General features: G+C 40.9%; 1 protein-coding gene across 1 annotated transcript in view; it reads right to left on the bottom strand.

The window, feature by feature from the left end:
* Positions 1 to 344: 344 nt before the first annotated feature.
* Positions 345 to 22029, bottom strand: part of MUC2 (mucin 2, oligomeric mucus/gel-forming) — a 77401-nt gene continuing 55716 nt past the window's right edge. Inside the window, exons 40-54 of the mRNA XM_048484569.1 lie at positions 21535 to 21718; positions 21136 to 21340; positions 17721 to 17899; positions 15587 to 15656; positions 14471 to 14571; positions 14330 to 14361; positions 13442 to 13622; positions 12445 to 12549; positions 11151 to 11191; positions 10632 to 10754; positions 9689 to 9784; positions 8172 to 8300; positions 6468 to 6507; positions 2453 to 2588; positions 345 to 841 (exon numbers count right to left, since the gene is read on the bottom strand). Of these exons, the coding sequence (XP_048340526.1) occupies positions 619 to 841; positions 2453 to 2588; positions 6468 to 6507; positions 8172 to 8300; positions 9689 to 9784; positions 10632 to 10754; positions 11151 to 11191; positions 12445 to 12549; positions 13442 to 13622; positions 14330 to 14361; positions 14471 to 14571; positions 15587 to 15656; positions 17721 to 17899; positions 21136 to 21340; positions 21535 to 21718 (1845 nt within the window). The 3' untranslated portion in view covers positions 345 to 618. The remainder of the gene's footprint in view (positions 842 to 2452; positions 2589 to 6467; positions 6508 to 8171; positions 8301 to 9688; positions 9785 to 10631; positions 10755 to 11150; positions 11192 to 12444; positions 12550 to 13441; positions 13623 to 14329; positions 14362 to 14470; positions 14572 to 15586; positions 15657 to 17720; positions 17900 to 21135; positions 21341 to 21534; positions 21719 to 22029) is intronic.

Raw genomic sequence — 22029 nt, 5'->3', positions numbered from 1 at the left:
TTGAGTATGATGAGATCTGTGCCTTAAGGCTGTTGATTGGTGGAATTAAGAGAACTGGGAGAAGTAGCCCAGCAGAGTTCAGCAGACAAACTGAACTGCAGGCTGCCTTCTCACATGTAAACAGAGAAACATAAGGAGACCCCACTATAAGCCCACTGTGTGGTGAAGAACCCCAAAGTAATTGTTTCATGCATAATGGGTCTAACTTTACTTTGGATTCAAAAGCAGAGTTGTTTTTATGGAAGGATCTAAAAACTGCAAAATTATTTTGAAACTGTGAAGCATGGGTCCTACTTGCAAAACTCAAAGTGTGTAAGTTCAAAAATAAAACCCAAATACAGAGGTCACATTGTTGAGATGTGTTTAATTATTGTAAGCAAAGAGGCTGATTCAAAATGTGCCAGCTCATAAAAATCCTTTTTACACTTTATGAAGGAAAATCTTCTTATCCTATCTTTTTACACAAATAAATAAAGCCAGCACAATGGAAAATAGTCAAAGAGGACACAAATGAAGAAGACTGAAAAATAAGGCAAAATGCTGAATTATTTGTGGAAATGATACTTTTGTGTCCCCTGTCCATTTAACCTGCTCATTTGCCTGTTACATTCCCATTCTTCACTTTATTGTTAATTGTCTCCTACGACGCTTCACAGCAGTCTGTTCTGATGAGGATGCCTTATTGCAATCTGTGCTGAGACATGTACAACTGTCCACATGGAGGTAGAAGTGTGTCTGGTTTCTTCCATCGGGGCATGTCAGAGTGACTGCCTTTCTGGTTGTCCTTTCTTCCTGGCAGCAAGTACACCTGTGCTCTATTGACTCAGCTTCGGCAGAGTACCTGTTTGTATCATAAGAAGAAAAAACAGGGAGAAATCAGGAACTAGGAAGAACTTGCATTTATTTGAAAACCTCTGTCCATGTAAGTGTATTGTTTCTTCAGCTCATTTGCTAGATACCCAGATTTTGATATCTGCATTTAAGATATAATCAAGTGTGATAAGTTTTAAATAAAGTATCTTGAATATGTGTTTAATTTTTAAAAGGAGGACATCACAGCTGGGATTTTGAAATGACAGTCAAGGTATTGAGACACCTGACTTTCACAATGGAAAATTAGCTTTGGAGGTGGTGTGACATAATAGATAGGAGTCCCAAATCTTGAAAACCTTGGTTTGAATTTTATCTTTGCTCTGAACTCCTTTCATAGTCTTAAACGAGATTAAACTTTTCAGCCTCAATTGTTCTTATCTCATGGGGCTGTTGCACGATTACAATAATAGACATACATTTCTTTGGATATGCTTGGAAGTGCTACAAAACAATAATGTAGTAGTCATATTAACAATACTTTGAAATCAACATCCAGTTGATGGATATCATACTTGTTTTGAGCAGTTACTGACATTTACCATAGTTTCATTACAAAATTGATTGATGACAGACACTCCAGAAATATTTTCTAATATTACTGTTTTTCCCTTTGCTATCTTATAACACCCAAAAAAACCCATTTCTAAACAGGTTATCATGATACTCCCATTGTTATAATTACCACAGCAAGAAATCAAGATAGCATTTTTACCAAACTTGCAGAATATCTGAACATGGGCAAAGAGTGTACAGAAGGCATCAGTGGACCCTGGGCAGCTTTAGGTTGATAAAGTACTGTCAGAAACTAGCTTCTTATAACAATCCTATAAATAATAATGTAGTTGCAACAAGACTTAGTAATTTCACCACTGTAGTACTACTACACTACTCTGTACTACACTCACCACTTCAGTAAGGCTACCTATTAATTGCCATTCCATTAAAACTATATTAACAAAAATTAGATATGTAGGATCATGCATCAAAATATAACAGATGACTGACTAATCCCCATGTGTCTTGCTTTGATTATTCTCACTGTGAGTTTTGCAGTCAAATCTGTGAGTTCCCCTTCAGTTTGCTCAACAGATTGAAATCCATTTTGAGATTTTTGATGAGTAGTCCGAACATATTCACATTTTTTTTAAAGTAGACTTTATCTACTATTAAAGAATCTCTTATCTCTGACTCCTTGGTGCACAGTTGCCACAATGTTGTGACTGCATAGTACACTCATGCTGCTGCACAGGTACAATACACCTGTCTAAATTAAACACGTAATCTGGTTTCAATAGAGAGTTACTTAATTGGATCAGGACTTTAGTTAGGTTTCAGCATGGCAGAATATATTTGTTGAATGTTGTACAAGTTATTCCGACACCAGTGTAAGTTGGGAAGCAAGCAACCAATTCCAAAGTATGTTTGGTTAACTCAGAAGCACACTGTGTTGATTTCAATGGACTTACTTCTCTGAACACATCGTCAGGACCATACTCAATAAAGGCTAATGAAGATTATGTAATGAATTCAAACAATTAAGGTTGGAAAATATGAGACTGTATAAATTTGGTTTACATACAGTGAGAAAGTTCGACATGTTCCTTCACACTGAGGCACAGAGATCTGCTCTATAGAACTGCAGCCATTGTATCTGATATAGTCCTTTGTTTCAATTAGAGCACACGAGGATGGTGGTTGTGGTTCCTTCGGAACGCCTGCAGAATAAGAGATTGTAGATGATTGTTGTGAGAATGCTTTTGGATGTATTTTTGGTAGCACACAAACAAGTCTTTTCATATATGCAATGGTGCACAACAATTTAACAAGCTCAAAACTATATCCTGATGCAATGACAAAATGGTGTCACAGTATTTATCAAGATATATAATTTGTAATCTTGTGTATGGCAAAGAATTAGACCACAATCTTGCTGAAATTAAAGATTTGGATGGGAGAGGTAGTAAGCAGGCATTGCCCCTTGTGAGGCCCCTGCCATATTTCACCATCCTTGGCAATACCTTTTTCATGTTTTGGCACTGCCCCCCCACCTGACTTTAGGAACGGGCGCCACCAACATGGGATTTTTAAGCTGTCTCTGTTTAGAGATTGATACGCGGCTTATTGAATTTTAAGGGTTTTAATTGTTGTTTTAATTATTGATTATGGATGTTGTTGTTGTAAACCGCCTAGAGTCCTTCGGGGATGAGGTGGTCTATGAAATATAAATAAATAAATAGCAGCAACAACAACAACAACAATAATAATACTAATAATAATTTACTTAAGAATGAAAAATAAGTGTCAATCATATACATTTAGGGCCAAAACAGACAAGAGACAAAAGATTCATGATTTTTTGTGGCAACCTCCTACGGTTTTCAAGGCAAGGAAAGTTAATGGGTGGTTTGTCATGGCCTGCCTCCATGGTATTCCTTAGATTACTCCAATTCAAACAGTAGCCAGAGTTAGGGTTGAGTATGTGTGACTGGCCCAAGGTCACCCAGCAAGTTTTCATGGCATTAGCTGGAAATTGAACCTGACACATTAACCACTATAATATGCTATATCTCAATTCATAATTAGGATCTTCCATTAACAAAAGCAAAAAAAACCAAACAGAGTGTAGAGTTGAGACCGTGTTTAAAATTTTTCTCTCATGCTTCTACCATGATTTCAAATGCTCCTCCAAGGCTTCAGTAAGCTCTGTTTGTGGGAGGGGATAGGTACAAGCACCTAAAGATATTTTCCCCATAAAGAGCAGCTGAGATTTACCTTGGCTGCCGTTGCTGCCCAGAGATGGGGGAGGGAGAGGAGCAGGCTCAGTGCCAGCATCCATCCCAGTGTGGGGATGGGCCACCCAGCTGCTGGTGAGAGTGAGTGACATGCCTGGAGGAGGCTGGGCCACAGTCCTATAGGGGCAGGCCAGGCCATCCCACACGTCTTCTCGCCCGAGCACCAACAGCTTCTCCCACCCTCTCTCACTCGTTGGTCTGATTTTTTTGTTGTTGCCATTCTGATTACAGAGATTGTTGTTGTTATTTGCATTTCATATTTAACAGCCTGGTGGGCTGTGGATGGGGACTGATCTGTTCTGCATGCTGGCCCTCCCCATTTGGTGGGGGCCTCCATAACAGGCCTGGAGGGTGAAGCAAGCCTGTGAACCGAATGCCAGGTGGGGGCTGCTGGTGGCTTGCGCCCCCTGACAGCAAGGGCAGTTCATCCAGGCCAGTGCTCAGATGGCTTCCACTATCTTGCTGCTCTATGTTGTGCCTCTGCTTCCTTTTGCCAGCACACCAATAAAACGGCTGTGGTCAATTTTTACCCACACAATGGGAGTTTTTGTCTCTTCTTCTGCACCCTCGGACCACTTGCTCCCCTCCTTGGGAAGCAAGGAGCTAACTGCAGCCTTAGAGAGGGGTTTACATTAATAGAAGAGGCATGGAAGAAAATGTTTAAGCATCCCCTCACCACTAACCATGTTCCATCCTTTAAAGCAATTGTCCCAGGCAACAAGTTAGCTTTATTGAAAAAAATGGAAGATTTTAGTTATGCAGGGTTGCTAGCCCAGAGTTGGAAAGCTGTGGGAGGGTTCTGGGGGCAGGAACATTCAAGTGTGCATTGCTTTGATGTGCAGTTTAACTCTCAGCATGAAACCAGGAGTGACATCCTCACATAAAGATGGCACTATGGGACTCCATCACAACTATATAGTAAAATCACAGAATTACAGGTGAATTCTAGAGTATTGCCAACACAGTGATGTCACTTCAGGTTTCATGCCAGAATTGATGTATGTCAAAGCGATACACCCCCCACCCCACCATTTTTACCCAGATGTAATGGTCCTAATGTTTTGCTTTTCTTTGGTTTAGTTCTCAATTAATCTGATTCTTGGTAGCCTAATTTAGATGTAATGTCCTCTTCGCTTTTGTTTTGAAGTATACAGCTTAAAGCATTTACTGAACAAAATAGCTGCTTCGCAGGAAAAAACAAATTATACAATATAAAATTTTATTGGTAGAAATAGATCACATGGTGTTTTCTTAAGTTTTTAAATTACTGGATCCCTTCAGCAAACTTTTGAGCTTTAAGAAAGTCCATGCTTACATACATTCCTTACATACATCTCCACTAGCTCCTAATTCCTATGAATTGGATCTAAAGGTGCCCTTCAATGAGTAGGAGTCGCTCCATGAGTGGAAGGGCAACTTTGGAGCCAATCTCTTCCTACCACTCTCTTCTCAATTATTGTCTCTGCAGGAAAGAGGGAAAACTTAAGAGATTTCTGCCTATGAGACTAACAGTACAATCCTATTGGGGGTGGGGATTCAGTTCTTGGTGCTGGTGTGGGGTCACGCTGACATGTTTGCCCACCCCACTGGTGCAAGTGGCATTTACGTTGGCAGGGAGGGCAAACTGGGAGGCAGGCGTGCACCACAGAGCTCTGTGGTGTCCAACCCAGAAGATCCTTAGGTTCTCATGTTCTTATCCTGCACTCTACAGAGCTGCACTGACTTAAAACTGGATGCCAGTGTGGCTGGGGGCAGACTAGGGCCATTCCTGGGGGTAGAGCCAACTTTAGTCAGCTTCCTCCAGGTTTTTGAGCTGGCACAGACCTCAGACCTACCACCCTTTGGGTGTTTGTTTGGGCCTGTGGAGAGTTTTCAGGCGGCCAAGGATTTTCCAGACTTTGCTGCCTTCCTGTGCCACGGAGAAGCCTTCTGGAGGTGGTGTGGCAGTGAAACCATACCCTGGCTGCTTCAGCCTCTGGATTAAGCTGCCCAACTCACTGAAGTTCATCTTAACAGATAGCAGCTGCCCACTTTTCATCCTTCCTGCAACATTGCTTAGCGAGTGAGAATAGGAAAAGCCCCAGGGTAAATTCCTAGAGAATATTTTTGACTCTCTCTGCATTTACAGTGGGTTTTATAAACTGATATTCAACAATTCCACAAGCAGAATAAGATAAATAAATAATAAAAAGTTCTTAAGAAATTGGTGTTTTCAAAGTTTGTAGCCATTTAGTTTGTCTACTGGAAAGCCTTATCACTATTAGCTCGAAGTATTACTTTGGTTTGCAAAGGTCTAATCTAAAGTGATAACCTCTGGCTACAAAAATCCTATAACACTCTAATCTCAACAAATGACATATATTTTGGGTGCTGTGTGGTTTCCGGGCTGTATGGCTGTGTTCTAGCAGCATTCTCTCCTGATGTTTCGCCTGCATCTGTGGCTGGCATCTTCAGAGGATCAGCCACAGATGCCAGCCACAGATGCAGGTGAAACGTCAGGAGAGAATGCTGCTAGAACACGGCCATACAGCCCGAAAACCACACAGCACCCAAGTGATTCCGGCCGTGAAAGCCTTCGACAAGACATATATTTTATTTTCTTACCTTGCCAATAGTTAAATGGATATTTAAAATACCATAACGTGTAAATCAAGAAGAATACAAGTCTTGGAATATAATAGCAATAGTCCAATGTATTATAACTTATTAACCTATTTCTCATCCCACAATATCAGTTCTATTTTTCAAGTTAGAGTCAATGACCTGATCTTCCCAAGTGGGTATATAATGTATAATACTTACATTTTTTACAGCAGCCATTGGGCATTAAAGAAACAGTATTCTAGAAAAAAAAAACCAGAAAATGCATTAGTTTTATCTTGCTACATTGAATAATCACTCCAAACAGCACAGCCATATCTTACAGTGAAGTGACTACTAGTTCAAGATATGAGTCAAGGTCATAGAGGGGAGGAGCATTTTGGTTGAAAATTCTATGACTGCTCAGCAGAATCTGTTGATGTACAAATTATTGGATGAAAGAGACTGATAGTCCAATCCTTGGGGGGTGATAGCGAATGGACAGATGGGAGTGGTGTGGGGCTATGCTGGCACATTTGCCACCTTTGCTGGCATAACAGGCAACCCCACCAGTGGAGAGGGCAAATGTTGCAACAGCCAACCACTCCAAAGCTCCATGATGGTGAAGTCTTGGAGTGGATGCCACCAAGGAGCTACACTGGTGCCCAGGGGGATGCCAGCATTGTGTGTGGGTGGGGGAAGAGTTCCCAGGGATTGAGCTGACTGTAGTCAGCTTCCACCTGGGCTTTCACACCAGGAGCACCATGGCCAGGGCCTCGGATTTCAGGTGGTGTAAGTCTGCTTAACCTTATGGAGGTAGCCAGGGTTTTTTTTCCCTTGCCTTCCATGCTGCTCTGGCGGTGGTGCAGCAGCATGTCCGCAGCTGCCAGGGGATTTGACTGTTAGGCATGCAACTGAGGTACACTACAATTTTGCTTAAATCACAAGCAGTGATAGTCAAATTCTCCTTGACTCAATTCAGAATTGGGAACAGGAAACTAATTGGCTGCTAGCAAACTATTTGGTTGTCCATAAAGTGATGTTCATTGCCTTCAGTACCACCAATGGTGAGTGGTACTCACCAGAGCAAGGGAACACTGCACCCGGCATAGATAGATCGCCTTCTGTGCGCTCTCAAGTGTCAGCTGGGCAGCTTACCCACCCTTGCCATGCCACGCCTCCACCATGCCCCAGCCGAGGTGCCCATCCAGGGCGTTGCGCCGCCCCCCCCCATTGGTGCTACACCACTGGGTCAGTGCCTTCTTCAGTGCCTTCTTCAGCATGCCACCTTCAAGCGGTCACTTGGTTGGCTTGGCTGGAGAACTCTGATGATATTCTTGAAAGTGCAACAAGACCTGGACACCTCCCCAATCTGCCTCCATGAGCTTCAACTGCCTTCCTAAGAGCTGTTAAAGCTCTTCACCCATAAGCTTCTAAACTCTCCCTCATCTTAATTTTTTCTGAAGAGAGTAGAAGTATCTGATGTGACCGATTGGACCTTTATGATAATCAAAAAGCCATTATACTAAAGTTAGTAGCTGACTGGCACTTAAAAAATCAAGTGTGTGAAACATACTAAAATATTAGTATGACTGATACTTAAAAACAACACTGGAAATGAAACATTGGTAGTGACCATTAATCACAATGGGTTAGAATCATAAAATCACAGTTTCTATGATTAAATGATTCTGTCCCATTGTGATTAAGGATCACTTCCAATGTTTCATTTCCGGCATTGTTTTTAAGTATCAGTCATACTAATATTTTAGAATTTTATATTTTCTTTGGACCTTTTTTATTTTTAGATGTTAGATATTCCTGGAATGCAAAAGAAAATCTAGCTGTATCCTCTCTTGTTCATACATGACTGAATCAAATTAAAGAATTCATAAAACTGAACATGCACATTCAAAATTTACTCACAGGCTGGCATTCAGTCTCTATAAAGTTTGGACAGTTAATTGTGGAAGTGGAGGAGATCAACTGTCCGTTGATGGTCATACAGGAATAAATAGTGCAGTTGTTGTTTGGATCATGCCGGCGGTCACCAGACTGTATAACACAACGAATGAATTCAGTAATGGCTCAAAAACACAACAATTGAGTACTGTTTTCTAATAAAATCTCATTTCACCTTGTTTTCTCTTTAAAAACATAATAGAATATAATGCAGGGATCGACAACCTTTACCACCCAAAGAGCCATTTGGATCTGTTTTCCATGGGCCCAAAGATCTACTGAGACGGAGAGATGGTTTGGCCCCTCCACTCACCTTTCCTTCCGGCACTGCTCTGGAGGGCTGGAGGGACACACCCACGCTACCCTCTGACCTCTAGGCCATGTGGAGCCGCAGTATAAGGCTGAAAGAGCTGCATGCGGCTCTGGAGCCACGGGTTGCAGACCCCTGATATAGTGTAAAGGTCTGGTTTAAGTCCAGTAGCATCTTAAAGTCCAGCAAGTTTTCCAGGGTATAAAAGTGAAGGTGTCTGAGACATGTTAAGAGACATGATACTTTGAACTAGGAAAATGACTGGTTTTTATAATGCATGAATAGCCTCCTTCACAACTGAGACCTGTGAGTCACAAAACTGTGGAAATGAAGAAATTATGGGAAATAATTATCTATCCATCACATTCTTTTATTCCTTATGCCTTCTAGGGAAATCAGGGTGGCATTTTGTCTTTATATCATGCTGAGAGAGAATGATCAGCTCCAGAAGTGTAGCTGGGTCAGAGTGCGCCCAGTGCGCACTCTGTGTTTTCTGCCCCCCTCCCCCGCACAGTGTGTCCCCTGCGGCGCCCCTCCCCCACACTCTTACCTTTGATAAACAGTGCAGGCTAGAGAAGCAGCCAGTTCACTTCAGGCTGAAAACGGCCTGATGGGAACTATACTTGCCATGAGACCTTGCGAGCCCCAGGGCGTGTTGCACCAGGGCGTTTTCAGCCTGAAGGGAACAGGCTTTTTCTCCAGCCTGAACTGTTTATCAAAGGTAAGTGTGTGGGTGGGGATGCTGCAGGGGGACCCATGGGGGCAATTTCCCGCCCCCAGGCACACGCCTAGTGCAACATGCCCCCTGTTCCCCCCAGAGCTACGCCTCTGATCAGCTCAAGAGATCATGCTCTGAGCTTCTAGAAAAATGTGTGTGTGTGTGTATTTGATCCCAGATACGCCCAATTCTACTATCTAAGTATTAGGCTGATATAAGGATGGCTTGAAGAAGGGAAAGGAGGAGGGAAAAGAGGAGGATTCTCACACAGAGCCTTGCAAGTCATGAGAACAGTAGATCAAGGAAATGTTCAAGTTGTATATATTGATGGGAAAATAACTACATTTCTCTCTCTCTCTTATCATTCATTGCTTCTCCTGCAGCAAAATTTTAAAAATGGTAAGAGAATAATTTATATTTGAAAATTCTTATTAAGAAAAGGAATATACTTACTTCTAAAGTGAAAACACCATCAGTTGCTTGTATAACGCAGCTTGTTTGCACACATTCTTTGCAGCATTCATCAGAATGCCACCTTAGAGAATATCCCTAGAATGAAAGAAATGCACGGTGAATATGTCTAATGTATTTCTACAGCACCTCAAAGATGGCACACTTTCCTATTTCCTTATATCTGCATTGTGCCATTATTCGCACTTTGCAAGGGAGTCACTGGGGCTGAATGATGGTACGCTCCTAAAAGATATGTAGATTTTCAGTAAGCCATCCACAGTGGACAAAATTAAAAGTCCCAAATAAAAAAGGAGTAACAGAATGGTCATAATTGCAGTTCATAACTAATCATTATATTTCTGCCATGAAAGCATCATTTTGAAGTTAATTACAAAATAAAAACATGATAGGGAAGTATGAAACGGCTAAACTAGCATTTCCCTGGGCCTAAGGATTTCTGCCAACACAGTACATCTTTTTTTACTTTCCTTTCTCACTGTAGCCCAAAATGCCACCTGAAATGCTCTACCCCTGTCCTTCAAGAATACATTTCAGGGGGTACATTGGACTGGCAAAGATGTTGAAAGGCAGGAAATCACACTCCACAGCCAGAAATCCCCCCTTTGTCTGTGAAAATCTTTCTTTCTTTCTTTCTTTCTTTCTTTCTTTCTTTCTTTCTTTCTTTCTTTCTTTCTTTCTTTCTTTCTTTCTTTCTTTCTTTCTTTCTTTCTTTCTTTCTTTCTTTCTTTCTTACCGTAAATAAAGTTTATCAGGCCTAAAAGAGAGAATAATATCCATAATAGCAACCCACATGATATTGGCAGAATCTTTTGCTTTGCTCCAAAGGAAAGGCTAGCTAGTTCAGTGAGGATACAATTTAAGTATATAATTCTTCCAAAAATATTTATAGTGACGGCTTAAAAGAAGTTCAGCTGATACTTACTTGTTCACATGACTTGATGCATGGAATGTGGTCACACCTGATAACTTTCAAATTAGTACTGTTGTTCCATTCGTGTGTACATATACAGTCCTCACACTTGCCCCGTAAGACTTTTGAACCAGGCTGAAATAAAAAAGAAATAGTTCATCTGTTAGCAAAGCTCAATATGAAACTGAACTGGTTAAATTGCATTAATAACCACTGCTATATATTTGTATCAATGTGAGAATGGCCACTGATGCAGCAGTTAGTCCCAATTTTACACATGTCTTATTTGATTTCTATATATTCCCTTGCTCCATTCACAGATTTTTGTTCCATTTTTTAAAAGTCTCTTCTGGTCAGTAGTATTTTTTTCTTGAGTTAGGCTTTGTATTAAAAAATATGGGTTTATCTGAGATTTGAAAACAGACGGCATAAGCTAACCACTCCCTCAACAAAATTTATATTAGCATATGGCTCTGGAATCAAATGGTTTTCATTCCACAGAGTTGTTCATTGGAAGAAAGGAAAACATACCTTGTATTCAGCACCATTATCCACACAAACTCCCTTAGGAGCTACAAAAAAAAAGGTAGTATTTAAATGACTTTATTCAAAGACAATCTCTATAGATCATAACAATCACCTCTCTGCCATGCTTCCGCTGTAAAATAGCAGTAAATGAACCAATCCTACAGATCTCTCCTTAAGTGCAGGTGAGTTGGATATTGCCAGCACTATCACTTATTTTCAGCCAGTTCTCATTCTTTGTGCAATGCAAATCTCACATAATTTTTGTGATGATGCCTGTTTGTGTGGTCAAAGAGGACCCTCATTGCTTTTTCACCAGAAGAAAAACTGGTTGGCTGGATCCAACCCATTTTGTATAATAAACTAACATTATTTATTTTTTAAATATTTTCTACAACATTACCATAGAGCAGTGGTGGCAAACCTTTGGCACTCCAGATGTTCATGGACTACAATTCCCATCAGCCTCTGCCAGCATGGCCAATTGGCCATGCTGGCAGGGGCTGATGGGAATTGTAGTTCATGAACATCTGGAAGTGCCATAGGTTCGCCACCACGGCCATAGAGTGACCTAAACGTATCATGCCATACTTGCATACAAGTGTTTTCCAGCTGCTACATGGACAATATAAAGGGGAAAATTACACTGGAACATTAAATATAGTAACAAATATGCCACCTTTTCTTTGCCTGGACTAAGTGTGGCCAATAAAGCCAGCAGGTAGGGGGTGGACAGAAAAAGATATCTCTTCTACAAAATATTCCAGCTCATTATCTGTTAAATGCCCAGTGCAAGATAGAGCCACCACCCAGCGTTATTCAGAGAATCAGTCAGCACTGCTGGATGTTATAATTCACTATGTATCTAGTATTTTACTCTCTATGTTGGTTCTATCTGATGCAACCTTCTGCAATGCAGTGTGTATAGACATTAACTGGTAGACATTATTTATGTGCACAAAGAGGCTATCTTGAATCGATTGGAACACTCTAGGCCTGAATAAATTCACTACAAGTGGGAAAAGGCTAAGTTCAGAAACTTTGTCAGAGTTATACTAGTGAGTGCACAAAGTACTTTACATCTATTGTGGAACAGTAGAACAATAGCTTTGTGCTTTACCTTCGGTCTTCTGGATCATTCACGGCTTTTTGCGCCAGAGCCTTACACTAAATAACACTTACTAAGAAATCAGTCCCATTGGTGAATGCTGGATTTCCCTCTGAGAAAACATACTTAGTATCAACAAGCAAAAGTGAAATGCCATGCCCACCCTTCTCCAAGCTGTTAAGGTAGACATACCGCATTGATAAACAGGACAGCAGCGGTCTGGGGGAGTATGAGAGACAACTTCAAACCCTAGCATACATGGAGGCGGTCTGGTTGTGCATTCACTGACATTACAAACTGTAAAACAGAAAAAGCAGAATGAGATTGTAAATAGACTGGGCCCTCCTTAAATTGCAGTCCACCAAAATTGTTGTACAGCGAAACAGCCAAGCATCTTATAATAATTTAATTTCAGAGACTCAGGATTAGGAAATTCCTAGGGTAATATTGTTGATAGCTTTCTTTACATATGTAAGGAATACCAGAGTCACAGCAATAGTCTGCTTAGCCTAGTATCTGATAGGGTTGGTGTAAGGACAAAATTAGGAAAGAAAATTGGTGGGGAGAGAGCCATGTATGTTTTGCTGGGGGTGGGAGGTGTTTTGTGAGATGTTGCAAAAAATAATTGTTTGGTTGTGGTGGGGGAGGGTGGCTGCCCATAGGCTGGCGCCAAACTTAGGTTTTATCCCCAGGCTCCAGTTTGCCTAGATATGCCTCTGGAGCGGCCCCTAAGCTGCAGCGAACCAAGAGGCCTCAGGTTTGTCCAGTTCACCTACCTCTCCTCCCTGCGCAGCTCTGGATGGCAGGAGGGACATGCCAGGGGTTGGAGGGCAGCATGGGCATATCCCTCCAACTGTGCAGAGCTGTGCAGAGAGGAAAGGTAGGTGACCGGAACACCAGAGGGGCCACAAGTGGCGCCCTCACGCCGGCGCACTTTGCACTGTGCCAGCGGAAAGACGCCACTTTTGAAAAAACTCACTTAGGGAGCAAGTTTCAAAAGCGGCATTTTCGCGCTGGTTAGGGAGGGCGAGCACGGTGCTGCTGCGATGCAGCAGTGCCAGCTGTGCGAACAGCACCCCAGGGACAGTGTTTTTACGTCCCTAGGACACTGTTTTTCAGTCGTACAGAAATGGCCTCTGTGTCCAGAGTCAATTACTTAAAATGCAAAAAATTACTAAAATACACTTACCACAAGTCGTTTTAGAGCAGCATTTGTCATCAGGGTTGACTTCAGAGATCTCATGGAATCCTTCTCCTTCACACTGTGCTTCATTTTGGTTTGCAGGGCATTTATGGTTCTCACAAATAATACCACTGCCTCCTTCCAGGCAGACACAGTCCTTGCAGTCAAACTGAAAGATCTCTCCAAACTGGCAATAAGTAAGAAAATGCATGTAAATTACTAAACATAGTACAACTTCACCCTGCCCATCAGTTTTGTAACTTGTAAAAATGGACGTGGATCTCCGGAGACAGAAGAAGAGACTTATAAATTCATAATGCTGCATTCCAAAAGAGTTATCATTGTGTAATCCTTGAGGCAGGACCTCCCTAAGGAAGATAAGATGCTGTGGGCACCACTGCACCCACCTACATTATTCCCAGTGCCCACCAATTGTTTTTAAAAATAGGTGTGGATATCGGGACTTTTGCACAGCAGGGTTTGTGAATGGCCATTAAAGATCTGATAGGCTATGCAGATCTTTATACACACAAGGATCTTCACTGTATAACTGAAGTTAAGCTGGGTATATGCAAGGAAATATTTTGAAACAATACAGTCATTTAAAAGGATGCCCAGAACTTCTGCCTGAAATGTTGAAGTATTACTATTGGGTTTATGCATAATCTCACTTCCTGATATTTAGTGGCTAGTCCCCCTCTTATAGCAACCATTTTGTAGCTGTGCCTACCACTATGTGTCAGAATTCCAAAAGGCTCAAAAAAAATTGGGGTCCCTGCCTTGAGGAGAATCTATCCAAATAGTTGATACCTCAGTGTAACATAAGCAGTTTAGCAGTTTGCAATAAAATGAAGTGCTTAAAGATCAGCACAAAAAAACAAACAAGCATCTTACCTTCCTTGGTATATTATCTGGTCCAACACAACCTGTAATCAGAATAAAGAAAATCTTTGTTACCTGTGGCACTGTTCCTAATAGTCACACATTTTAAATCAACCAATATATTTTAGAGGAAGAAGAGTTACCCAAACTTACCACAGGTTTTTACACAGACATCCACACCAGCGTCATAAAGTTTTGTCCCTTCAGGGCAGAAACAACCTTCCACTTGTGTCTCGTTAACTCTTGTTAAGTTACTATAAGTGAATATTTCAGAAAGAAAAACCAGTATCATTTATACACAGCCTAGTATACCAGTAGATATAGCAGTCAAAGCCAATGAGATCTGTGAGTATGTGTGTGTTTGTATATAACAATTCTAATATGAATATCTTCCACTTCATAAACCACCAGCAGAGAATGTTCTTGATTACTGTGCCATTGTTGCACTGGCAATGTAGGTTTCACATATTTTCTTTGTGTGTTGGGTAGTAAAGATGGGATAAAAACAGAGGTAGGAATTTCAATATTTTTCTGGTAGCAAAGACCATACATTAGCTGGTCAATAAGAACTACTGCAGTTCAAAACAAATAAGAACAGAGTTGCTTGTCTAATGTGAGGCTATGTGTGTGCAAATTAACTTAGATTAGCACAGCAGATATGGCTTGGGCGTATTATTGCCCACAATAATTCCTAACGCTGACTGTCCAACATCCATCTGAGAATGACCAAGTGCTGGATTATTGTGTGAGGTGTGCTCATATATCTAGTTGTAAACTGTGCTCTCATGGGAGAGATCAAGTAGACTCCTCTCATCTCACATGCAAAGTAAAGTGTGGCAAAGAGCTACAGGTGAACATCAACTTAAGCATGGGCAGGCTGATTCCTGTATTCCACCTCCCTCTATGTGAAGGTGAAAATCATGTGGGTTGGGCTCAGCAGAATATCATAGTACCTGTATCACATGTCATTTCATGGAACAGAGGAAATGCCCCTTTATCAGCTATACATATTGAATACCTGGCCAGAGAGTGCATGAACAAGCACTTGGGTGTTAATACCTTCATATTTTAAGAGTATGGGAATTTGGGAGGTAGATGTTGTTTTAAGAATTTCCAGAACTTTTGTTTCGTGCTACCGATGAGCATCAGGGAAGTAGCCAAAGCTGGTTGCTAAACACACATTGTGCTAAACAATGGCACCAAGGAACTAATCTCACCAGGTCATGTAAATGGATAGTACTGAGAATGAAAGGTCAGAAAAGTAATTACCCTGATTTACAAGTCTCCTCTTCAGAAGGACCACATGCCTTGTAAATTTTGTTAGATGGGCACTGGACACCTAGATTAAAGTACAAAAGGAAAGAGATTTAAAAAATTGAAAAAGACCAGTGGCATTGCCCAATTAGTCTTTCCAAAAATAATATCTAACATATACTTATTTAATAGTTTTCAGCCAAGAATTAGGAAACATGGGTCTAATGTAGGGGGTAGTGTGCAGACTTCCCACATGAGGAGGCCAGGAAACCAGTAACTGAGAGTCAAACGACACATGATGTCTTATGAGTGGGGTATGGGTTCCCCAGACTTGACTTACTTTCCCCACAGCCAATTCAGCTCTGGGCCATGGTGAGGAAGGAGGAGGGACTCCTGCCTTTCTCCTGTACCATTTTCCCAAGCTGAAATAGCCCTGCTTGGTGGGCAGCGAGGGTGGGAGGAAGAATCATTGGCCCCATTCTGGAGCTGAACAAACTACATGTGTAGTTAGAAGGAGTTACTTGAATCCCTGCAGACGTTAAAAATGATATCCCCCACAGTTGCCATCATTTTGAAAAGTCTTGTATAATTTGCCCCTTGAAGTAGGGATATAAGGGGGAGGGGGTTGGAAAGGAGCAGAGAAGCCTGTCAGCTTATATCATCACTTCCTTGAATCATTTCTTCTTTCTTGACGCTCATTATGTATTACTGTATTATATTTAATAGAGTGTTATAATTGTGTTTATACTGCTATTTTTTATTTTATTTTAAAAGTGCACATTTTTATCCTATTGTACTGAATCTATCACAACAGCTTGATAGTGTGTTTACAGCTTTTAGCATTTTAAGTATGAATGACTGATTGATTCGTTCTTTTATTGTTTCTATGGAAATTGTATTCTATGAAATGCATGGTTCAGTGAGTATTCTTTGGAATAAAAAAGGATGGACATAATTGACACCATACTATTCACTAGTATGGTGCCTAACATCCTTTTCTCCTTTGTGCACATCCAGTTGTAACAATGAAGTTGCAAAGTTTATTTGCATGAAGAGAAATAGTAGTAGTTTCATAGTCTGGAAAACAACCCACTTTTGAGCACCATGACAGTGTAGCGAAAACAAGGAGGAAAATGAATGGGAACAATCTTTCCAGCTCACCTATGCTCCTCCCTTCTCCCACACCTTGCTTTCCAGTTCATGGCCTTCAAAATATATGTGCATAATTTATTACTTGCATGTGCCCAAAGCATTTTGAGAGCAATGATGAATAGGTTTGTAAAATTATTTCAGTAAGCTTTTGCAGATATTAGTAAAGGTTCTAACAGAAAAGTAACTTAAACAACAGTATTAGAGTCCATGAATGCATTCAGACCCCTTCCACACATACAGAATAATGCACATTCAGTCCACTTTCACAATTGTTTGAAAGTGGATTTTGCTATTCCGTACAGTAAAATCCAACTTATTTATTTATTTATTTATTTATTTATTATTATATTTGTAGACCGCCCCATCCCCTGAGGGCTCTGGGCGGTGAACAACAAACGTCATAAACAAATCAAGAATAACAGTTACATTTAAAATCAATAAATACCTAAATTACATAAAAATTACAGCGTTCCATGTAGGTCACATGACGTCCAGTATTAAACTATCAGTAGATAAAAAGACCCCTCCCGGAGAGGAGGCGGTATAGATGTTATAGGCTCCCAGGATGATAGAGGGAGGATACAGGATACAACTTCAAAGTGCACTGAAAGTACATTATTCTGTATGTGCGGAAGGGGCCTTCATTTGGGTGATTATATGAAGCACTCAGTTCAACAAACTATGTGACACAGGCTGTGGCAGTTACAGGGAATCTTGGACTTTGCAAACCACATAGGGGATGGAATTGTACTGGTATACAAATCACACCTTGAATTTGCACATGTGGTATCTAAGGCTCATTCCGCACAGCAAACTTATGAGTTGCAATTGTTATAAATGAACTCATTTCCCTTTTTATTAATGAAAAACCAATTCATTTATAACAATTGCAACTCGTTATAAATATGCTGTGCAGAATGAGCCTAAGCTAAGGCATGCTGTCTAACTCTATAGCTATCCTAGTGGTTTTAACTGAAAGCAAGAATCATGCACTTACTACATGAATTGTTGGTGTCCTTTCTCCAGTCAATGCAGACACCTTGATCTGCACAGGTTGCTGCATAGATCTGAAGAGTTGCGCATTCTATGTTACGGTCAGGAATGCGGCAGCTATCAAATAAGCAAGCTGAATAGTAGTTTTGGTAATCAACAGCTTCGTGGCATGTCTTGAATACACTAGACACAGAAAAATACAATCAATGTTATTACTTGAATTACCTGTGCTCATCACATCAATGAAAGTTAGTTTTCAGTACAGTTTGAAGATGCTTGGACTGCATTTTCTTAAGCTACTGGAGGGGAAACAAAATTTGCTGCATATTGTAATTTTAGAATCGTCAATAAAAGTTTCTTGTTGAATCCAAGAAGTTGCACACAACAAAGATTCCACAGATGTTAGAATAACAAATGTAAAAGGTGAAACAGAATCCCTGTTCATAGGTGTCATTATTTATTTATTTATTTATTTATTTATTTATTTATTTATTTATTTATTTCCTTCCTTCCTTCCTTCCTTCCTTCCTTCCTTCCTTCCTTCCTTCCTTCCTTCCTTCCTTCCTTCCTTCCTTCCTTCCTTCCTTCCTTCCTTCCTTCCTTCCTTCCTTCCTGTATACACCGTCTTTCTCCCCAGGGCCCCCACAAAACAGTTTATATTGTTCTCCTCTCCTTCAATTTATTCTCACAACAACACTGTGAGGTTGGTTAGTCTGAGAATGTGCGACTGGCTCAAGATCACCCAGTAACAGTGCAATCCAGAAGGGGGAGTAGTTCCACTGTGGCCAGGGATGATGTAGCTACAGTCTAGCCACACTATCTTCAAAGAGCTAATTTTAAATGTGCATATTTTAAATAAATATCTGCATGAAAACCACTCCAGCAGACAACCCAAATGACAAGGAATCTTCAAGGTAAGCCAGGATGGTGTAGTGGTTAAAAGCAGGTGGATTCTAATCTGGAGGACCAGGTTTGATTCCCCACTTCTCCACCTGAGTGGCAGAGTGAACCAGATGTGTTTCTGCACTCCTACATTCCTGCTGGGTGACCTTGGGCTAGTCACAGTTGTTCTCTCAACCCCACCTACCTCACAAGGTGTCTGTTGTGGGGAGAGAAAGGGAAAGGAGCTTGTAAGCCACTTTGAGTCTCCGTACAGGAGAGAAAGGTGGGATATAAATCCAAACTACTACTACTACTACCCAATCTCCTGAACAGCTCTGATGTGCTCTTTTGTGAAACTGTTGCAAATTTTATACTGGAAATCAGTAATTTTAACTGCACTTCTTAACCTTGTTTTTTTTTAAATTTTGTCCTGTTTTGTATGCCAATAAAGGCTTGTGTTGTGTACTACTTTTCTTCTTCTTAAATTGTGCATTAAGAGAGCAACTGTGTTTGGCAAGACTTTTCCTTCCTCATCTAGGCCATCATGATAGGTTGACACAGTTCATGCGACATGATGGTCACAAGAACATTAAACCTGGTACTCATATTGCATTTTAAAAAGATGTAAAAATAATAGTAGCTTAGCCAGTTCCTATGAAGCACTTTCATCATAAAGTTTTATCCCCGAAATTGTGGAATGCTATCAGAAAGCATATACAATTATAAACCTTATAATATTGTTCTCAAATTTTTTAAAGCCAGTAGCACTTTCTATGCTTTGAACATTTAAGAATTAACAAGCATTAGTCTGGCATTATTGTGAGCCAGAATGACTATCACTGGCAATAATAAATAATGAAGTCCTTGTCTTCATTTGTTGCATGACCCATCTATAGTGTGAATATGAACTGTAACATTTACACTGAAACTATGCAATTGTAACAAGATTTATAGTTATTTAATCATGTAGCTCACTCACTATTTATTGGCATATTCAATAAGGCTGCCTATTAATTGCCATGCCATTAAAACTATACTAACATTCCATGTTTGATTGTATTCACCCATCCCCACTCAATTATACTTTGTTCTTTGAGTCAGACAACTCTTCATGAAAAGAAATAAAATATAAAAGGTAATTAATTAACACTGGGATGGGGTAGGGTGAACAGTGAGAAAAGGAATGGATTGTGGGTGATTCACATTCCATGCCCAGCTACCAACATGAGAGTATGAAGGAACAACACAATAAACTGATATTAAAAATATGCACAATAAAAATAATCAAAACATCTAAGATGCTTATTTAGAAGCAAAGACATCATTAACCAAAAGTTATAATTGTGCAACTGGATAAAAAAGAGGACAGGAACATAAGAGTCATAAAACCATAATATCTTACATCCATGCATCATTTGAAAGTACTTAGTTGTCTCCCCATATGTTGACATAGGAGGTGTTAATTAAAATCACTGAAAAAGTAGATGTGAACCACCACCCTGCTGGGTACTCCCTGGGTGGGTGAATCCATCCCTCCAATCCCTTCACAGCTGATGTTGGTGGTGTCCTTGCCCTTGCTTTAAATGGGGCAGTTACTTAAGTTGAGCCTACGGAGCCACAGGGTTCCTGTGAGGCCTGTCCCTCCAAGACTAGATCTCCTTGCCTCCTCTTCCAGGCAATCCCCATAAACTGTTCTGTCCCTGTGAACTTGGGGTTGCCTCACGGTTCCTGCAGCCTCCTTTCACTCTTTCTCTTGATTCGCTCCACTCCTCCGTCTGTGCTACTGTTCTTCTTTTTGTATGCTTTCCCCCATTCCTTCTCTCTGCTTCCTCCTCTCCCTTCGTCTCCTCCAACCTCTCCTTTTATCCCCTCTTGGCTCTTCTCCTCCCCTCCCCTTCCAAGGCCATGGCCAATCAGCCGTGGCCCTCTGGAACAGCCAGGCCCTTCCCATTCCCATGTCCCAATCCCTGCCCAGTCTTCTAAGGCAGGGATGGGGTGAGCTCCTGGGCACCCAGAACCAGTCATTGGATGAAGTCAGCAGGGGAGAGAATCAGAGTGGTTGAGGACAACCCGAATGCTTCCTTGGCCACTTAGATCGGACTCCATCATCCAGGTGAGTCCGGGGCAGAGTGTCTTCCTCCCGATCCACCAGTGCTGGTGGTGGTGTTGGGTCGGCAAGAGTCTTTTCGCCCCTGCCGGGAGCATTCCCCAGGGAGGGGTAAGGCCCAGTGGTGGGATTCAAATAATTTAACAACCGGTTCCGATGATGGGATTCAAATAATTTAACAACTGGCAGTTTACAAGCTCCATTTTAATAACTGGTTCTGCCGAAGTGGTGTGAACCTGCTGAATCCCACCACTGGTAAGGCCCTCTGGCAGAGAGCCAGAGCGTGGGGGTGGTGTTCCCCATCAGGGTGCAGTTGCCCACCCCCGGACAGTAGACAACCAGGAAAAAAGCAGATTTAAAGCAAGGAAGGACAATTTAATATCAAACACAACCAAAATCCAAAAGTCAAAGCCATGGGGATCTTATTTACCTTTCTTTTAGGAGTTCACAGAGAGGAGAAGGTTTACAGGGACCCAAAGGTGGGGTTGTTGGTGGTCCTGAAGGTTGGAGGAGTGGAACGCATTGGGGCTTTGATGGATCATTAACAATCCAGTTATCTGCCATTACTTCACAAGTAGAGGCAAGTGTTCCATTGGGCAACCTACAGTCATCTGTTTGGTTGTTGGTGCATGTGCCTAGCATTGACAAAAGGCAGAGTTTACGTGTATCCATAATGTATAAGTAATACTAAAGATTATTGTCATTTTAAATTGATTTATACAACCATTTGGGTTTCTTTTGATAGAACTGCTTTTTTGCTTACATAAAAACATTTTTAATTTTTCTTTTAGTGTTTCAGATTACAAGGACAAGCAAAAATAATCCTTACCACATTGTCCCTGGGTATTATTGCCAAATATCTGATAGGGCAGTCTAATTGTGAAGGCCATTCCATTGTAGGTCACATTCATCTTAAGTTCTGGAATCTCCACCACTTGATTTACACCTGACTCAAAAACTTTCAAACCATATTTTGTGTAAGGTAGAGCCACTGTCTGTCCATTTACAAGCACCTAATATTGGGAAGGAGAGATAGGATATTAATAAGTAATGTAGAATACTTACAATGAAATATGGGGTTCTTTTATATGTATCAGCATAAATTTTAACTGGATTTAGCCAACCCTAGAAGTGCATAATCAGAGATTTCAACATGAAATCTTAGTCAGCTTACCATCTTACTTTTGATGGCTTAAGTGTTCATGGTATTTTCTTTTACAAGGAGTCATTACCCAAACTCTATTCTGGATTTTTATACTATGCAGATTCTTTTTATGTTTCAGCCTGTGGAGATGTCAACATTTAGATCAGAATAATGCAAGTT

This window comes from Sphaerodactylus townsendi, linkage group LG02 (genome assembly GCF_021028975.2).
Source record: "Sphaerodactylus townsendi isolate TG3544 linkage group LG02, MPM_Stown_v2.3, whole genome shotgun sequence".
Classification (NCBI taxonomy): Eukaryota; Metazoa; Chordata; class Lepidosauria; order Squamata; family Sphaerodactylidae; genus Sphaerodactylus; species Sphaerodactylus townsendi.
The sequence above is the reverse complement of the archived record's forward strand: the minus strand, read 5'-3'. Positions and strand labels throughout refer to the sequence as shown.